The 21,030-nt window shown below is 42.2% G+C and overlaps 1 protein-coding gene across 2 annotated transcripts in view; it reads right to left on the reverse strand.

Annotated features, from left to right (window-relative positions):
- Positions 1-21,030, reverse strand: part of LOC129331143 (uncharacterized oxidoreductase ZK1290.5-like) — a 98,187-nt gene that overhangs the window by 22,124 nt on the left and 55,033 nt on the right. For both annotated transcript variants that reach the window (XM_054981522.1, XM_054981523.1), the window contains exons 4-6: positions 9,195-9,286; positions 3,242-3,424; positions 2,707-2,766 (exon numbers count right to left, since the gene is read on the reverse strand). In XM_054981522.1, the coding sequence (XP_054837497.1) occupies positions 2,707-2,766; positions 3,242-3,424; positions 9,195-9,286 (335 nt within the window). The remainder of the gene's footprint in view (positions 1-2,706; positions 2,767-3,241; positions 3,425-9,194; positions 9,287-21,030) is intronic.

Here is a 21,030-nt window from a genome sequence, read left to right on the forward strand (position 1 = left end):
TCCCTGAGTAATTCAATAATGTTGCTATCTCATACTAGATCTTGGGCATAAATGGAAATTTCTCATTGGAAGTCTTGGATGTCCATTTATCATCTAGCCACCTTAATTTGGATCTCAAAAATTGCTGCCATATCTTGTGAGATGTGTCACGGCCACTTACTCTTCACTCATATTATCTATCAGCTTATCTCAACAGCATGTGATGTCTTTGCAGGCAGGTGAGTCACCTTAGTGTCAACACACTCATCACAAACTCATCACCCTACGTTCCTAATTATTGCATCTCTCATAGTCAGAACCCCAACCCACACATACATATATTCAAGGCAGGGATGTATTAATTTATCAGCACTATGGGGTTGCTTCTTTCTTATTCATAGTGATAGCCTCCTGCCTGTGTGACCAGCGTTCTCCAGAAGAGCAGAGAAACTGTCAGCATGGAAATGGGACCTCTCCCACACATTGCTGAGTCTCATCCAGAAACCTTCCTGTTTCTCTCTAAGCTTCACCCACCTAACCTCAGGAACTTAAGAGCAAGAAGCACTGAGCACAAACCCATTATTTCTACCCAGCATGTGGCAAACAACGCAAAATAGCTGATATTCCTCACATCTCTGTTGACTTCTAACTTCACAACTGTGTTTTAAACTTTAAGGATTTTTCAAAAAGCTAAGTCCAGTGAGGTTACCTGAGGTTTGTTTTTAAGCTTACTATGTTGAGGGAAGGACTTCATTTTCCAGGTCTCCTTCCTTGCCCAGCTGATCCAGTTGCATATGCGCTTAATTTGCTTGGTTCACTGCCTCCCTCTCTCAACATTTTGTTTGTTGGGGCTGCCTCCTGAGCTACTTCTAAATATGTATCTGAGGCTAGCTCACACTCCATCCCCCAGACCCCATTTATGATGTAGCCAGTTAGGGTAACAGGACACAGGTTGCAGCCCCAAGTTTATTCAGCATAGCGAACTGAATAAAACTGCAACTATAGTTGATTAAAGCCAATTAAAGGTCAGATGGGTTCCTTTGGAACTACAGAAGTCTGTTCCACTTTAAGTTTGGCTAACTCTACACTTGAGATTTAACTCTATCCTTTGATCTCCCAGAGACAGAGGCTAATCTTTGAATGTTTAATAACAACAGCAACAACAACATTAGATTTATATACCACCCTTCAGGACAACTTAATGCCCACTCAGAGCGGTTTACAAAGTATATCATTATTATCCCCACAACAAAACACTCTGTGAGGTGGGTGGGGCTGACAGAGCTCCAGAGAACTGTGACTAGCCCAAGGTCACCCAGCTGGCTTCAAGTGGAGGAGTGGGGAATCAAACCCGGCACTCCAGATTAGAGTCCCACGCTCTGAACCAAACTGGTTTAGCTAAACCTGTACTTCAACCTCTATCATTTTAAGACTATACAAACGTTCCTCCTTTAAAATTAAATTTTAGCTTAGACTGAATCACTGTTAATCACTTATAACTATTATAACAAAAATGTGCAAGTTGCTACGGAATTATCTCCTTAGGACTCAATAAGGTGTTATGCTCTTCGTTTAGTTTTAAAAAAAAGTTCTTGCATAGATTGCTAGTAGACTCTTTACCTTTTTCCTAACACCTTGTTGCTGTGATTGTGACACTTTGGTGCTGTAGATTACTTTTTTTACATGTATGCTTGCTCAAATTCCACTAACTTTATATTTGTATTGTCGAAGGCTTTCACGGCTGGAGAACGATGGTTGTTGTGGGTTTTCCGGGCTGTATTGCCGTGGTCTTGGCATTGTAGTTCCTGACGTTTCGCCAGCAGCTGTGGCTGGCATCTTCAGAGGTGTAGCACCAAAAGACAGAGATCTCTCAGTGTCACAGTGTGGAAAAGATGTTGGCAGGTCATTTGTCTCTACTCAGGAGGGGTGGGGTTGAGCTGAGTCATCCTGTAAGAGTTTCCCAGGGTGTGGAATGCTAATGGCAGGAGGCTTCAGTGTATCCTGAGGAGGTTCTTTTGCATATGGATACCTGAAAAATCAGCAGTGGCTGAACATAGCCTAACTCAAACAGGGCACAGTATCTTATTCCAGGACACCAAAATACTGGACAACACTTCCAACTACTTTGTCAGACTGCACAGGGAAGCCATTGAAATTCACAAGCATAAGCAAAACTTCAACAGGAAAGAAGAAACCTTAAGAATGAACAGAGCATGGTTTCCAGTTCTGAAAAACACCAGGCTAACAAAACACTCTATACTCGACAATAGCCCTGCAGAGAAGATTAGCACATCAAGCACCAATCCATATGCAAAAGAACCTCCTCAGGATACACTGAAGCCTCCCGCCATTAGCATTCCACACCCTGGGAAACTCTTACAGGATGACTCAGCTCAACCCCACCCCTCCTGAGTAGAGACAAATGACCTGCCAACATCTTTTCCACACTGTGACACTGAGAGATCTCTGTCTTTTGGTGCTACACCTCTGAAGATGCCAGCCACAGCTGCTGGCGAAACGTCAGGAACTACAATGCCAAGACCACGGCAATACAGCCCGGAAAACCCACAACAACCAACTTTATATTTTATATTGGAGTAATTCAACTATTATTTTTTTTACAGAAATGATCTAACACACAAAAAATAAAGCAATGGAAAGTCAAGTTCAAAGTATTAAATATTATTAGAAGGCAAGTATACTTAGCACAAGGCATTTTGCTCTTACCTGACAATTTTCCTGGACTCTTTCTGGTTTTGTAGATTTTGGAATAGTGACAATGCGATTCTGGAAGGATAAACAGAACCAATTTTTTTATTGCTGAGGTCTGTTTTTTTTTTTTAAAATGAACATCAGAGGGAAGGAAAAACAGGTGCAATTCACAAGCTAGACCACCATTCTGCAAGTCAAGCTTGGACATGATTGTACAAATGCAGAAATTTCCCATATCCCTAGTCAGTGCATAAAGCATTTAGCAGCTTAAAAACCAAGACAGTTCTCAAGCAAGAAGCAGACCACAAAACAATTTATAAAGATCAGCCCCTTAGTGTGGTAAAAAGCTTGTGTAAAAAAGAAATGTTTTGTCCTTGTGTCTAAAAGAGAATAGGATAGGAGCCAAGAGGAAAAAAATTCCACAGGCAAGGTGCTGCCACCACAGAAGAAGCCCTGTATTGCCTTGAGGACAAGCTGGGGACCACAACCAATATTTAGTGCATTGTTTTAAAAAATGAGAGCAATTAATTTTGGTAACTTCAAAACTTACCTGTATGCTCCAGCGAATACAGATCTGTGCAGGAGTTCTGCCATATTTCTTTGCAAGCTGAACTATATTAGGATGACTAAGGGCTTCACCTTTAGCTAGTGGACAGTAACCTTCAAAAACTATATTTTTGCTCCGGCAGTAATCCACTAGTTCTTGAGGCCTTTGGAAAGGGTGGTATTCAACCTTGCAGAAATGAAAAGAAATATTACAGTAAAAAATGACTGCATGGTAGACATATACTAACATACAACTAAAGTTCATGTCATTTACGTGAATCTGGCTCTTTTAAAAGCAATGCTACCAGTTTTACATGACTGATGAGAATTTTCTCATGAGAATTTTCTTCTCATCAATGCATGACAAGACTTGGGGGGCCCATATATTTTATAAAATAATCTGTTATCATTCGGGGATTCCAAATCAATGTAGCTCAGACAGCCTCTCCTATACCAGGATCTTCCAGTAGAATAACTCTATAATTTAATTAGAGACTACTGGGAAGGGATTCCCATGTCTTCCCCACTGCTCTGAGAAATTTCCAGTGGGAATAAATATTCAAAGGGTTAGAATCTGGGCCTAGCTATTGATCAACCCAAGCCTGGATTGAGAACAGAGGGACAAGGACGAGACCTAATGAGGTATAATTGGTCAGAGTGTTAGAATAGGATCTGGGAGTCCCAGGTTTGAATCCCCATTCTGCCAAGAAGCTCTCTGGGTGACCTTGAGTCAGTCTCTCCCACTCAACCTAACCTTCCTCACAGCATGTTGTTGTGAGGATAAATGGGAAAAATGATGTTGTAAGCTGCTTTGAGTCCCCATTAAGGAGAAAGGTGAGGATATAAATAAATATATCAAGTGATTTACTTTTAAACTGTTTATTTAAGAAAAAAAATTAAAGTAAATAACACTGATAACAAGGAGATGTTAGGTTTTAAACAGTACATGCCCAAGTAAAAAAAGCTTTTCCCATGCAGGCATGTTACAGCCTGGTAACAACATTATAATTAATCCAAAGCAACCAGCAATAATTCAGTAATCCTGTCAGTTCCAGGACAGTCAGCACTCAGCTGTATGCAGTCTTTAATCTACTCTCCTGTGAAAACTAAACCTTCAAAATCTCCTCCCTCTCTCACCACTTCCAACCTTATTGTCACATCCTCTTAATAGACCTCTGCTCCCCCAGCCCACATTTCTTGTTGGCTGGTTCAGAGCACCACTCTCACCGGGTCCTGTGCTGCTGGGTTAATTTTGATTGTTCTGGTAGTTTTCAAAGTTTCTTATTTATTCCTATTTTTAAATTTTCTTGTATGATTTCCACTACAAACCAAACATCTGTTGGAGAGGGATTCAGATTGTAAAGAGCATATGGAGGTTGGAACCCCTCCAACTTTGCAGTAGCTCTGGTTAAAGTTTATGAAGTGGGAGATTCATTCACAGATCTCTCACTGGCTCATGCAGTTTGGCTTTTAAAGACACTATATATTTCTTGCAAGTGTTTAAGAAAAAGGAACTCATCTTTCAGTCCATAATATTTTAGCTAACTGATGTAGACACACCTTTTTAAAAAACACACACATTGTAATTAGTTCATTATTATTTCTTGTTGGCATAGCACCACCAATGGATAAGGCATTTTTTCAAATCAATAGAAATAAGGTGGGTCAGATGGAGCCCTGAAGCCAATGAGGATCCACTGAGGAAACTGGCCACAATCTTCAAACAAAGTGGTTATCACTTTCCTGTATGTCTCAATTAGTCTTGCTATTAACTCACAATTGGGTGCTACTGTAGTACAGTGGTTATAGTGCTGGACTAGAACCGGGGAGTCAACATTCAGCTATTAAGATCACTGATTGACTTTAAGCCAGTTGCTTTCTCAGTCAGACCAAACTCACATGATAAAAATGGAAGGTGGGAGAACCATGGACTCCACAGAAGGATGACATGATAAACAGTATTTGCAATTAAGGTGGCAAATAATAATAATATTAATAACATTCGATTTATATACAGCCCTTCAGGACAACTTCACGCCCACTCAGAGAGGTTTACAAAGTATGTTATTGTTATCCCCACAACAAAACACCCTGTGAGGTGGGTGGGGCTGAGAGAGCTCCAGAGAACTGTGACTGACCCAAGGTCACCCAGCTGGCTTCAAGCGGAGGAGTGGGGAATCAAACCCAGCTCTCCAGATTAGAGTCCCGCACTCTTAACCACTACACCCAACTGGCACTAAATAAACACACACTATCAAGATATCTAAAATTAAGAAATAGAAATCTGAAATTCAGAAATCTGAAATTAAGAAATAGAAATCTAATTTCTATTTGTGATTGTAAATACAGAACCTGAATGTTATTCTGGATTAAGAAGCAGCATTAAAATTTGATCTTTGGTATGTGATGAAGGCTAAAAAAAAACATGAACCCTTGAACTTGACTATCCGTATGTATAACTAGTATAAAAATAAAAATCCACCCCCGTCTTCCCAAAAACACACCGTTCTCTGCACGTGTATAAATCAAAGTAAGTTCTCTGAAACCCTAGTTTATAATCATGCCGAATGCTTTCAAACTGAAGTGTTGTCACACTTGTTCCAGTGAGCTAACCGTTCTGTGTATTTCTGATAATGAAGAAAAAAGATACTTTTGTTTAACACAATGACATCAACACAGGGAATGTGGAAAATTTCATCCACCCTGAGGAGGATGAAGGGCTGCTTCCTGTTTCTCATCTCTAGTACATGTTGTCTTTTAGGAAACAATAGCCGGGAACAATAGGCTGGCATCTGCTCAGGACTGCTGCTGAAAAACCCAGGCTCTCAAAGGCTAGGCTGAGTCAGCCTAAACCCTGTGTGATCAAAAATGACTAGCTGGGTAGGGGAACAAGGTTCAAGCCGCAGACACATCCATCTTTTCAGTCTTTGAAGCTTCTTGACCTCCCTGTGGCATTCTTCATCGTATTAAGAGACACTACTGATGTTGTTTATCCATTTATTTTTACCTGAATAAGCTACAAAATATTCCCAGCGTTTACTATGGAGAAATCTGAGGGGAGGAGACGGGCAATAACTGGAGGATCTTTCAAACTCATTGGATCCCCAAATGTCAGAGGACAATACTGAGTATTTCCAGAGGGAAAGAGAGCTGACTAGAAGGTAGGTATCTGCCTAAATCATTCTGCCATTTTGAAGACTGAAAACTCCTTTCTCCACTACTTTAAAAGAGGTCATCTTTTCATATCTGAATTTCAGTGTTTGTGTAATACAGGGGGTCAGAATAGGTGAAGTGAGCTGGGGAGTCTCCAAATCGCTCTCTCAACCCCACCCACCTCACATGGTGTTTTGTTGTGGGGATAATAATGACATACTTTGTAAACCACTCTGAGTGGGTGTTAAGTCATCCTGAAGGGTGGTATATAAATTGAATGTTATTATTATTAGTATTATTATTATTAAGTGGTCTTTGGTAAGAGAATGGGGCAAGCCCCAAGTCAATAGTGATACCACTTGGGTGCAGCCTGCTCCCGAGTGTGGGAAGGTACAACTTTTGGCTTGAATCTAGCACTGTGCAAGTGAAGTTCCGCTTGCCCAAGACCTTGTGCAACACCTAATGGTTTCCTCCCTATGTATTATAGTGCCTGGGAATGAGTTGCACAAATGAAAATACAATAAAACTGATTTAGCACAAGCAGCTACTGTGGTCTTTTTCTTGCTTTTTTGCTCTTGCACAAGTGGAATTTTGCACTGGAGCCACCCTCCTATCTCCCTTCCCCCACCACTTCTTTGAGAGCCAGTTTGGTACAGTGGTTAAGAACGCAGGACTCTAATCTGGAGAACAGGGTTTGATTCCACTTGTAGCCAGCTGGGATACCTTGGGTCAGTCACAGCTTCTAGGAGCTCTCTTAGACCCACCCACCTCACAGGATGATTGTTGTTGTGGGAATAATGATAACATACTTTGTAAACCGCTCTGAGTGGGTGTTAAGTCATCATGAAGGGCGGTATATAAATCAAATATTGTTGTTATTATTATTGCCACGGAGATGCTGTAGTCTTTCAGCACTCTTGCTTAATGCTACATGAGAGTGTTATTTAAATGCTGATTCTACAATACTTTAAAATGGGTGGAAGAATGTAATCTGGACAAAACACCTGTTCTGAAAATATCATTAATTCCCAGGCTCACCCAGGGAACAGGAACTGAAGGAAACTGAAGCCTAAGAGACAGACCTTCAAATGCAGGTCTTTCCCAAGCAGTGAAAAGCAAGGGAACAGTGACAGTGACGAGGTACACAGTTAGGATGTATCCAAATTTCCTCCTGGGCCTGCTTCCACAGATCCATCCACCAGCACGCGCTCTCTCCCTCTCCCTCCCTCTCTCTCTAGCTACTTCCCATAGCGTAAACTGGCTGGGAATAAAAAGGATTTCAGAATGGAAAGCTAACAGTGTTGGGGAGCTCTTTTGGCTTTTAAAATTGCATCTCAGCACTGCTTAAAACATGACTGGGGCAGATATTCAAAGACAAAGGGCTCCTGCCAATGGGTATGTATACTTGAACTGTACTAATGGAATGAGATTCTCTCCATCCCCTCCGTACCTTCTACAGAGGGGGAGAAAGTGTTTGATTTGTTTGTCCTCCATTTTACATCAAAACTTTCTGTGGCAGTTTACATACAGAGCAAAGACTGAGCAAGGAGCAGTAAAGGATGAAGTAAAAGCATATAATGTGGAAGTCAAAAGCATTGGTCAAGTGGAGCGCAAATGAACAGGGAGGAATACATGTGAGTTTGTTCGCTTGCCAAGCAAGTGTCATTCGTCACTTATAGCTTGACCCTTAGATATTTACTTATGTTGGTAAAGCAAAGCTGAACTTATACAAGGAGGAGGTAATGCTGATGGGCAATGTGGCAATTTCAGAAGGGATTATTAAGCCTACCCTAAATGGTGTGGGGTTTGACTTTGACATCCTCTGTGAAGAGTAACAGCATATTACCCTCACCTTCAAACTGCTTCACTGGTTACCTGTGTACTTCTGGGCCCAATCTAAGGTGCTGGTTTTTACTTTTGAAGCCTTGTACAAGAAGGGCCCACCTACTTGTAGGACCAGCTCCTCTCCTCTCAGCTGTTGAGACAATCCCATAAATTTAACTCACTGGCCCCTACTTGGGTTAATTTTGGCCCTTTGGAATGCTCTCCTTGAGAAAATAAAAAAGACCCACATGTTGGCCTTGTTTTGTAATACTGTGTGTTGTTCAGGTATGCTTTGAGTAGCGATTTAAAATTGAGGGGTTTTATGCTGCAAAGACCACAGAGATTGTTTGCTGCTGTTGTTACTGTTTTATTGGTTTCAATGTCTCTGATGCTTGCTAAACTGTCTTTTTATAGGCCAATCTGCCACAACTGACCTTAAGAAAGGTGGAATGTTTAAATAAGAAAATAGAAGCTAAGAAACACAGTGGATCAGACAAATAAATCCATCTAGCCCTGCATGCTTTTGTCAAGAGCAGCAAGCTTCTGGGGAGCTTATAAGCAATGTGAGAAGGTGACAGCCCACCCACTTTAGCCCTCAACATTAGCATTCCAAGATATACTACTTTTGAACATGAAAGCTGCCCTGGGACCTGCCAGCAATAAAGTGGAGTTCTGGAGCAGCGTACATATTCACCTCCTCAAAGAAGCCCTTTAATAAAACCTCTTTTCTGTCCACATGACAGATAGTTAATGATTATGATAGGGAGGTAGTGTAGTACAGTAATGCGAGTGTTGGAGTCCCACCCAGCCATGAAGCTCACTGGGTAACCCTGGAATAGTCACTCTCTTCCAACATACCTCACAAGTTTTTGGGGGAGGATACGGAATAAGAAGAGCTACGTAAGCTGCCTTGGCTACCTTCAAGGAGGGGAGGAATAAAAAGGTACTAGTCAATGGATCAATGTGCATAGTACACTCACCTGATTCACATGAGGAGTTATTTGGCAGTCTTCCCTTAATTGCTCCAAATGGTCAATGAGAAAGTTGCTTACTCCAATAGAGTGGCATAATCCTTAAATTAAAAACAAACAAAGAGGAACAACATATTTGTAACACTCTACCGTAATAACAGCACTGCACGGATTAAATCTGGCTTCACATTTTAAAATGCAAGTACTAAAAGCAAGATACAAACTGCTCCCATATGACAACAATTCTCTGTAAAGCTCTTGTTGCTGCCGTGAATGCAAAGGCATTTGCAGTGGCAAAATAGAATCCACTTGGCCGCTTTCTGTGCAATTTCCTTGAATACGCTCCTCCGTTGCGATTTCCCAAACAGCAATGGGGAGCTTTCTTGGGCTTTTCATGTTAATCAACACTTAAGATCACTATAATGCAATTGTGTTATAGTAATCTAGTGCCATGACCTACTAACTCCTCTGAAAAACAAAAAAGCTCTAGACCTTTTTCCTCTGACAAAATAAAAGAGAATTTTTTTTAAAAAAGTGAAAGTGGAGGATACAGATTAGCTAGCAAACTGTGGCAATCTATCATTATTACTGAGCAACAGTAATGTAGCTATTGTCAGTTTTAAAGCATAGCCCCTAAATCTCTTCAGTGGTCAGGGTGGAGGGATTTAGGCAAGAAAAATGGCATCAAGATAGGCAGGATCTTTTCATAATACACCTTCCTGTTCATATAGTATGCAAACATGTTTTGAAGGATCTTTCCAAAATGATCGTATCAAACCAGATTTGAGAAAGATTGAATCAAAAGAGGGGAAAATCTGGAAATTGGTCATTTAAGCACTGAGGTCATATAGATGATTAATAAACAAAACAAAACCCCACAGCCTCCAGTTTGGAAGCTCAACAGGAGCAAAACAACCCCTTAGAAACAATCATATAAAACTGCAACAGGCATATATGAGTTTGAATGGCAGGCTTCCCATTAATGCGCAGTCTTTCCAGATGGCAATTAATACATTTAACACAGAGAAACACCACCATTAAAACTTGGCTAGTCCATTTGCAATTGCTGGCACCCTACATGTATTCTGGCTTTTAAATGCAGGTACTTTTTGCACCCAACTTTAAATGGTAATGCATGCTTCGCCTTTCATTGGGCAGGCTGCCATCTCTCAGCATCACCCCATACCTCTCCTCGAAAAGAGTATTTTGAGATAAGAAAAGACCATGGCCTACCCTGAGTTCTCGGAGAAGAGTGACCTATAAAGAATACAGACATTCATTTTGGAATAAGTTGAAAATTCATCATCAGATAGGTGCAGAGGGGCGATTACGCATGTACTGAGTTCTGAATAACAGAGCAATGTGGAGCATCACTGGGAGGGAAAATAATGGATGTTAAACGTCAAATTGGACAGCATTATCTGAGTACACTGTTCAACCAAGATCCCTTTAGGAAGCAGTTTTATTATCTAAACACACTGGGGGCTCCCCTGTGGATTCAAGCTCCAGGCTAAATTCTGGGAAAGACTGATGTAGTGTAAGCAAAGAACAATTGGACTTCAGCAGGTTCAAAAGGAGGAAATGGTGTTCTGAACAGCCTGCCAAAAACTAAAGAAAAGTGGAACATTGGTAGAAGACTAATAGGGCATGAGCAAAAAACAAAACCAAAAAGCACAAGGACAAACAGTCCAAACGGACTTCCAACAACTTGCAGGTTATTACTGAGAAGTAAATCTCACGTTAAACCTGTGAATACTGAAGCTGTGCATCCTAAGCAAGGAAACAGAGGATGGACTATGTATATTTACAGTGAACGTATGAGTTTCAAAAGCGGCATACCATCATAATGACGTAATTGCATGCCTGCAGTTTAGCATCTTTTGTGCAAGTCGTGCAAATCTAAGATACACAGGCAGCCCCAGAAGCAAGGAAAAAGAAAATAGTCCCTCATCTGCTAAAATAATGTAGCAATTCCAGTTATCACTGCTCATCAAGATGTTGACAGGACACAAGAAAGGAGACTATCCTGGAGGCATGATGACCTCAAGACTACTACTGTATAGATAAGGCCACCACTGCTGCTTATGCCTCCAGCATGGGAGACAAGGAAGCTAATGCAGCTCCCAGAAACGCTGAAATAATTGCGTGCACGGCAGCCTGTGTCTGATAAACAGGTGAAAACAAGACAAATAAGGGCTAATCTAGCTAGTACAGCATGAGAGAATTTTCGAAGGATTATTAGCATACTAATGAATTGGCATGCAGCCAGCCAGTCTATGCATGGAGCCACCACTGGTTTGTGTTCTCCTGGGGATACCATAGAAATGAAAGAGCTAGAGTATTCACTCCTTCTCAACACCAAGCAGCTGTGTTGTTAAGCTTAGCATTTATACCTAACACTCATTAATGCTAATAAGATTCAGGGTTGTGTAATGGGGGTGAAGGGAAAATCCCACCAACTCAGGATTTAAATATAAATTTGTATTAATGTGCAAAAAACATTTGCAATTCAGATGCCTCACTCAGTATATAATTTACATACCATAGGAACAGCAACATAGTAATCCACTGGTTTTTGAATCTTTTACTCATACTTTCTCTCACAGAAGGCATTCTAAATCTATCTACAGATGGTTGCTTCCACATGGGGATGATTCCCATTCTGGTCTCATTGCAAACATAGTGAATATAGAGACGTTCGCAGTGGCAATGGAGAGTCCTCTCTTTGTGTCCACCATTCCTCACTACCACTGGCAGTTTTGCCTTGAAAAAATTGGTAAGTAAGTAAGTGTCTGCCTTTCTAGCTGAGACTCAAGGCAGATTACAGGATATAAAACAAATGACAACCAATGAACAGTGCAAAAGGACTAGGATTACAGAATTAGAGAACAATACAAACAACAAACTAGGGCTAAATACACAAAGTGTATTACAAGGTGTAAGGCAATGCAGCAAATGCAGGCAACACCTACAATAATCACTGCAGTGGATTCCATCCTATTCCATTATACAGGTACCCTCATGGCTGTTCCGTCTACTACAGTTCTCATCTCTTTTTAAAAATGTGCTCTTAAACATAACTGCTTTACACATTCTGCAGAGTCATAGAAGTGTGGGAGCCTTCCTGATCTCCTCAGGGAGGTTGTTCCACAAGGTGGGAGCCACAATTGAGAATACACATGAATGGGCAATTACCAGTATTAGCCATTTCCAGGTATTATGAGTGCTATCCACCCATTTAAGCTTGCAAACTTCGTATATAAACAGTGCTGTCTCCTGGATTGGGGGGGGGGGGCGTGGATTCCAGCAATGCTTTGTCAGTGCAAGCACCTTTACAAGTTTTGCAGGGAAAAGGTGAGTTCTCTCTCACTCTGAAAAATGCGAGAAAGACAAGGATGTGGGGCCACGACAAGTGGCCAATCTTGCCATTTGCAGGAGTCAGCCTTATTGGTAAGGTGGTTGCCTTACAACTGAACACTCTGAATGCTGCCCCACTGTGTCTGCTTGCCAGAAGCATCTTTCAAACAAACTCCATGAAAAGATTAAAAAAGAAAGCTACAGAGCAAAATGGACACACTGATCTTACCACAAAGATCTGTAAATAAACGGTCTGAACACACAGGCTTTGTTTGACTACAATAACACGCCTTATCTTTCTTAAACATTGCCACGAGCTTTTATCAGGGCTTTTAAGCTTTCCTATAAAATTAACTGTACCCCAACAACATTTTTGAAGACTTTTGTAATGGTATGTTAATAATTCTGTTCACTCACAACAATTTCCTTAAGCCACACTGAGCTCAGTGTGGCTAGAAAAGGCAAGAGGACTCAGAAAAACGTAGCGTTAATTTGTAGGGCAGTGTGAGAAGGCTTCCAAAATAACAACCTAGGTTCTCTGAGGCCTGGTGTTCGTTCTGCTGGGAGGCAAAGGAAGGAAATACAGAAGGCTGGCAGAGCCTCCTGTATTGGAGAGAGACAGATTTCCTGCAGGCAAAGGAGAGGGGGGGCTTCCAGGCCCCACAATTATTGACTGTCTGGCAGACAGCCAGGCGTGACTTTTGAAAACTCTAGCTACTGGCAGGGCTGCCAAAGGTGATGCATTCAGCTATGATATTGCGTCAAGGTATATGCAAATTCAGGAAGTCGGGAAGCTGTTTACTGATTGCTAGCTGTCTAGACTGCTGCTGAATGTCTGAAAAGGGGGAGAAAAGCTGGACCTGGAACAAGCCCATTATGTATTCTCTTGTTGTCCCCTGCCCCCCAAAATTGGTCTCATTTCATAGAAGGAACAGCAGGAAATATGGTTGATTCTGATGTGCTTTTCACCCAGAGGACTGCATGTTCAAAGCACAAGACTGCAAACAACAGAGTTGAACAAGGGCTGCTGGTTCATGCATAATGGTATTATTATTGAAAGCTACTGTAGGAAGCCTTTGGCCGTGAATCTTTCCAGACCAGCTGCAAGCATGTGACAGGAAGAGGAGGAGTCAGTGTTATGACCCGCTCCCCCATTGTCAACACCAGTATTGTGGGTAGGAAACCAAGACAGCTGAAAGAGGAAACTCAAGATGAGCCTCAGAGGGTATACCAAGGGTCCGAGCCACCACTGAATGACCTCACCTTGCTGTCCTACTGCTCTTCTCAGATTGAGTGTGTGCTTTTACTTTCGATGCATGTGTGCTAGCAATGCATTAGGTCCTTCCAAAAGACATCAAAAATGTGGCTCAATAAGGGCTCATCACCCATTAGGTGGAGTTTTGTAACCCATCAACCCATGGTTTGGGATCCTCAAAAGGCCACCGCGTTAATCAGTACAGTATCAAATTTTGAGAAACAAACAACAAATGGAATCTAATAGAGGTGGTGGTGGGGACTAGATTTAAATAAAGGGAGTCTCCAGTCCAAACGCTTCAGCTCCATGAGATTCAAACAAACTCTTCAATAAAATAATTACGCTTATGTTCAACAAGTTATGTTAAAAAAAACTAAGGGATGATGTGATAGAAATCTGTGGCTACTGAATGAGTTCGGAGAAGAACACAGTTTTTGGTTTCACACTGTAACCATGAATATATCTCTCTACAGGAGAAGTGATGCTTTGTTCAGTTCAATCAGGAGAAACACACAGTCTCTCTTGTGGATAATAAATAACCATATTTTACTGTGAATATGTGTGAGATTTCATGTCACCCTCGGGAGGAGAGTTACTCCTGTGTCTGGGAAGCCTCTGTACAAGCAGAATGTTGCAGAAAGTTGACCTACAGAGAACTCATTCTTTTGTATTTAGGATATTTATTGTCTTAGGATACATTGCTATAGCTCACTCATAACTTTGTTAGCAAATGTGTTTCAACTGATACTGACAAAATTCTATTTTTCAAAATATTACAGCTAAATCAGATGATGCATGCTGCTTGCATTTGTTTTCTTAAAGAGACACCATCAAAAAAATTTTATCTGATTAACTGGGTGTGGTGCAGCGGATATCCTTCACAAACCACCCTGAACCGCAGGAGGATGCTTTGACCTACAAGAATCTTTATTGAGCTGATTTATCATGCTGCTACTGCCAAACAAGTGTGTCATAAGTGTAAGCACAATCTGTGTGACAGCTGCTGCCCCATGGGGAAATTCAGCCCCACTATACTAACATTTTTATGTACAAAATCAAGATGGAGGATTGGTACCATTGCAATTGGTACAACCCATGCATCAGAGGCCTGGCTTACAAGGATGGGTAGAGCCTACATGAGTGACTAACCTTAGGGTCTGGTCACATGTGCTCTAAACTCATGTGTGCTTGAAGAAAACCCCAACTCTACTTGAATTTAACGTGTGACTGCAAATGCCTTCTGAACGGTTTAGGGGCAGGGGAAAGGACTCCTATGTGTGAGTGGAGAGGCAGAAGTGGCTTCATTTGTCCCTGCTTTCCACCCAGATAGACAAGAACACTGGGCAGGCTCTTTCTCTCTTTTCCTCCTGTTTGCCCAGAAGACATGTGGAACAGGACAATGAGCCTGCTCCCTCATGGCTCTTTTCTATCTGTGAAAGCACACTGAGAGATAAACTACAGCAAAGGTTGCTCCTCAGAGGATTTGTTAATAACTGAGTGAGCCTTCTGGGAGGCAAAGAAGAAATTAACAAACCCTCTGAGGAGTGATCTTTGCTGGCTCTGTAGAAAGAGGTGAAATTCAAACTATGCTTCCCGGCTAACATTGCTTCTCCCTTCACTTGAGTGTCGTTGCGTAATTTGTCTCATGTAGTTCAGCTCTGTGTGGAAAACAGGGACAAACAAAGCCACTCTTGCCTCTGCGTGCACACACACAGGAGCCCTTTCCCCTCCCCCAAAATCATTTTGAAGGTGAGTGCAGTCGCACATTAAACTCAAGTAGAGTTAAGAGTTTTCCGCAATCACACATGGATTTAGAGCACAAATGACCAGATCCTTAATGCTGAGCCCCTAAAAATTTAGAATAAATTGGCAAGTCTATAGCCGAGTTGTGTTCTGCTTGGGATTTTAGTGACTTTGCCTTAAGAAGGAAATAAATCCCATCATTTGGAGTAGTCAAGAATGCCTTCTTTCATGTCATGGCTGTTTGAACATGATGCTTAGATGGTGTTATTCATATGGGTCCTTGTCCTTTATAGATCTCCAAGACCATATCAGAGCACATGGGAAGAGGCAGCCTAAGGTATTTGGGCCTACGATTGCTCAGAAGATCAAAATGCCTAATCTACGGACTCTGAGGTCAATTCATAGGGTCACTCTCCTCTTATAATGCCCCTAAGGTGCAACATGTTGCTTATTTAAATTACAAATCCCAAAGCTTCAAAGGCTATCAAAGATCATCTAATTTCTCAGAAGTGAAAACAATGCGTATAAATAGATTGTGCTGTCAGATGCTTTTACAAATAATTAAATTTCAAAGAGAACATTCACATTAGCTTTTAAGGCTCTTATTCACATTTCATTTTGTTCATCAGTGGAATTTCCCATTTCCTTTTAAAACAAACTATGATGTGCTTTCTTGAAGCCTAACATCAGACAATCAAAGGAAGTTTCTTGAAACAGCTCTAGACTAAACCACAATGGGGGAATTTTTAAAAAGCAATAGAAGCTGACGTTAGAATCTTACAAGGTATTTCAATAGAAGTCAGCAACTAAACTGCCATATTTTGAACTAACCAAGGGCTGAAGGGTTGGCTACACTGGCTTTTCCAATCAGATCCCTCCCTCCCAAGACATGATACAGGCACAGAGTTCTTTGTGGGGCTGTCCTTGAAGATAACGCCGAAGCTTCATTTTGTGCAAAATGCTACAGCTAAGCTATTAGCTGGGATAGGGTGAAATAACAGGGTTGCACTTACCTGTAACTTGTTCTTCATTGAGGTCTTCTGTACAGGTACACATGGGGAGACTGAGCACGCACAGGCCTGCCAATCATTAGGTTCTATAGCTAAAATTCCTAAAGGGGGCATCTGCCCCTTTCCAGAGCACAGGACTCGACTTTTCCCCCCTTCAAAACAGCCCACTCCTTTGGAGGAGCAATGCCTTAACCCTTAGTTTCTCCTTAGCCACTGGATTCTCCAGGTAAGCAGTGAAGAGCCCACATTGGGAAGGTATGTGGGCCTGCACAGAAGACCTCAACGAACAACAGTTAACTGTAAGTGCAACCCTGTTTTCATTTTTGGTCTTCTGTGCAGTCCCATGTGGCAGATTAACAAGCCACTTATCCATGAAGAAGGGGTATGCTCTTCATGAGAACAGCGTCTGCAGGACCGCTTGACCCATGGTTGCTTCCTTCCTGTTATGTACATCTAAGGTGTAATGCCTGATAAAGGTGTCACCTGAAGTCCATGTTGCAGCTCTACAGATGTCTTGTAGAGGAACACCTTTGAGCAGGGCTGCTGAAGACACCTGTGACCTGGTGGAATGGACATGGTCTACGAGTGGACAAGGTAAGTCAGTTTGTTCATAAAACACCTTAATAGCCTGAACTACCCATCTGGCAATGGTTGAGAAGTAACCTTTTTATCCCTATTTGGGCTTGCATAACAAACAAAAAGTTGAACGTCTGACCTAAACGATGCTGTGCAGTTTAAATAAAAGAGTTTGCCCCTCCTCACATCCAGAGTATGTGCCTCTCTGCCTCGGACGCTGGAAAAGGGAAAAATACAACTAGTATTAACTCCTGTGGGTTGCGAAATTTGAAAACTATCTTTGGTAAGAATTACAAGCTAGGTCTTAGTACCACTGCATGGAACTTCAGGAAAGGAGGATCCATAAGTAATGCCACTAATTCACTTACTCTCCTGGTGGAGGTGACGGCCTGTGTCTTGATTGCATCTCCTCTGTAACTAACAATGATGGAGGATGATGGGTAAATAGAAGGGGACATTTGTCTTCCTTGGTTTTATAAAGCCTTTCAGGCTTCTTAGATGTAGGGAGAACGGAAGCCGGCTTCTGACAAAGCGTGGTCATTAAATCTATGAACCCCTTGATCACGGGGAACACAATGTTGGCTAGGTTCCCAGAAGAGAAGTGTTGCAGTATTTTGTCCATGGGTCTTGGCTCAGAAGAGGACAAAATCCTATGTCTAAGGATTTTTCCATTCGGAGCATCTGCTCAGCATAGAGCCGAAAGTCATCCATGAGAGAAAGAGGTTCCCTATCTCCCACAGCATCATCTAGAGACAGTTCAGATGGTAGACTTGGGTTCTGCTCCCCCAGGTAAGGCTCCGGTTCTGATTCAGGTAACTGAAATGCCGTGGATGACTTTGGGACAGAGTGCTGTTGATGGTGCACTCTAGGTTGTGTAAGATTGGATGTGAATCCTACAGGTTCTGCTCTGTAGGGTTCACTCCAATCGACTCCCAACGGTAGAGGTGCTCCCTGATACCACGCTGGACATTTGTTCGCACAGCAGCTCTGGTGTGAAATTTATTCATGCCCTCTAAGGGCTGTGTAAGAGGGTTCTTGAGGAATTCCTCTTTGTCTTCTGAGAAGTAAGCCAAGCAGGAACCTGAATGAGAAGAAGGGATATGTGGGATCTCCACTACCTCCAGATCTCCAGGTCTATGACCTGCATCCTGTGAGAACTCCTTTTATGTTTGGAGTACTTTGGCTTAGACTTGGTCTTCTTTCTGGGTGGTTTCAGGGACTCTGGAGTTGGCCCTTCAGTTCTCTCGGATCTATGCCCTATTGGGCTCGAAGTCAAATGTGAATCCATAAAGGTGGGTGTCATAGATGGGATTTGTACTCTCTGATCCAATGGCTCTCTGGATTTGGAGCATTGTCGGATCCAAGGAGCTATCAAAGCTGATGGGTTCAAAGTGCTCAAAGCTCAGTGGGGTGGTGTCCAAAGCTGATTGACAAATCTGAGATGGAGTTAGATCCAATGAACTTGGTGCATTTGAGGTTCAGTGATGTTTCTGGATTCAAAATGGTATAGTCAGATCTGAGAGAGTTGGAGCCTCTGAGAGTGCTACGATTGGTGGTGTCAAATCTGGTCAATTGGCAAGTTCCATGAGGGCAAAGAACTTAGCCAATTTAGTAGATGGGCTAACTGCAGCCAACAATGCCCGTTCCCATAAAGTGGCCTTGAGCCTGGTAACTCTTTCTGCTCTGGCCTTAGGGGTGAAGCTCTGGCAGTGTTTGCACAAGCTAACATTATTCCCCTCTCTCAAGCAGACAAGTCATAGAGTGCCTGTCCATTTTAGTCATTTTTGTATTGCACTGAGTGCATTTTTTAAATAAAGCTTTTTCAGCCATTCTGACCATCTCTCTCTCCCTTTTGTCTAGGTGAAGAATAAAATTGATGAAAGATCGCTAAGAACCTCTTCAACCAGTGGCAAAAGAGGAACTGAGGGTGGGGGCATCGCTCCTCCCAGAGAAAGGGCTGTTTTGGTGGGAAAGAAGCTGCACCTGCACTCTGGGAAGAGGCACATGCCCCTTTGAGGAATTTTAGCTATGAAACTTACCGATTGGCAGACCTGTGCATGCAAAGTCCCCCCATATGGGACTGCACAGAAGACCAAACATGAACCAATGCTACCCCATTTTACAACAACTGACTGCCAATTTGTTTCTGAGTGCAAATCAAAGTGGTGTTTTCAACCCTGAAATCCCTTTATGCCCTGGGAACCTTGAAGACCCATCTACCAATGTTGCTCAACCCACTCTGTTGGAAGTGCCTTCCAATCAGGCGGTATGATCATCCTCCATGAGATCAATGACATCTTCTGTGTCGATGACTACCCTATGGAATAATTTGCCTAAGGAGGATGCGCAGGGCACCCTTTCTACTTGTTTTCACAAGCTGCATAAAGCTACCTTGTCTTCACAAACTTTTCTTGGCTGAGACCCAAATGAGAGTGTATTTTTTGTATGAGCTTGTTTCTGGCAGTTAAAACAATGTAATATGCTGTTTTAATTAAGTTGTGATTGTTTCTGACTTGGTTTTACTGTTTTCCTATAATTTTGTTTGTAAGCTGCTTCAAATAGTGAGAAGCCAACTAAACTAAAGACAAAATTATAGCCTCTGCCTGCTGCTTCCACAGCAACACAGGTTATGGCAGAGGCATTTCTATGTTAACCTCAACTGCTCATTCCCATTCAAAACTGCGAGCAGCAGAGATGCATAAATGGAGAACTCTTACACAGTTTCTTTTTCAGTCTGCATGGAGGGGGTTAAACAGTGTTTAAGGAAAAAAGTGGATAAAAGGGATGTCCCTGGTCTAGGGGCCAGCTAGAAATCCATAACACAGGCGTGAGACCCTGGATCACCAGCTACATACTGCTGGCATACAGAAATAGTTGGAAAAATGAAAGTGACACTGGTGTAGTGGTTAGTGTCGGAGCAGGACCTGGGAGACCCCGTTCAAATCTAGACTCATACATGAAGTTCATTAGGTGATCTTGGGTCAGTCACACACCAGTCAGCCTAGCCTACCTCACAGGATTGTTGTAAAGATAAAATGGGGGGGGGGAGACCATGTACATTGTCCTGAGCTTCTTGGAGAAAGAACAGGATAAAAATGTGATAGATAAATAACACTTGCTTCAGGAAGTGAAACACATAATATGAATAAGGCTAAGGTATGCTGAAGGATAACAAGTATTATTTGTGAAAGCATGAAACCCCTCTCCACCTCAGCTTCTCTGTCAAACACAGGAGTTAATCAACACATGCACAACTCAAGGTACAGCACACACACACACAGACACAATTCATTTCACTAGCCTCCTCCCATGGTCGTCCTAAAGAAGCCAGCATTGCCAGTTTAATGTTAGTTAGAGGTATGCAAAACAAAACAAACAAGACAAAAATACACCTGGAAATTGTTGGTTCAGCTCATTAAAGAAACTTCTGGAATGGTGAAACAAATTTGGCAAATGAAGTGAAACAACATCTCCCCATTGAAAAGTATTAGGAACATGTCCCCTCCCTGCCTATCAGCTTCAGAGTGGAGGGAAGGAAGAACCAGCTCAGTGTGGTCTCTCCCTGTTCTTGCATCTGCATCAGTGAGAGATGGCTGGAGCCTCTTTGCTTTCAGATATGTTAGTTTGTTCTTGCTTCCTTTCCCTTGTTTTTTATTTTCTTTCTGACAATGGGAGTGGGAATGGTTAAGTTAGGGGAAAGAGGTAAAGGAATTCCCCACCATCCAGTTCAAATCAAGCGACCCAGCCATACCACCACCGTATAATCCTCATGGGACTGTGAAGAGGGCCAGCTGGCCCGCCGTTCTCTGCAGCATTGTCTGCTGGATCCTTTGAGGAGCTAGAGCCCAAGTTCCCCAACTGGTTAAGCAGGTGGAGACACAATGCTCCAATGCTGGGGAGGGGA

This window comes from Eublepharis macularius, chromosome 5 (assembly GCF_028583425.1).
Source record: "Eublepharis macularius isolate TG4126 chromosome 5, MPM_Emac_v1.0, whole genome shotgun sequence".
Lineage (NCBI taxonomy): Eukaryota > Metazoa > Chordata > Lepidosauria > Squamata > Eublepharidae > Eublepharis > Eublepharis macularius.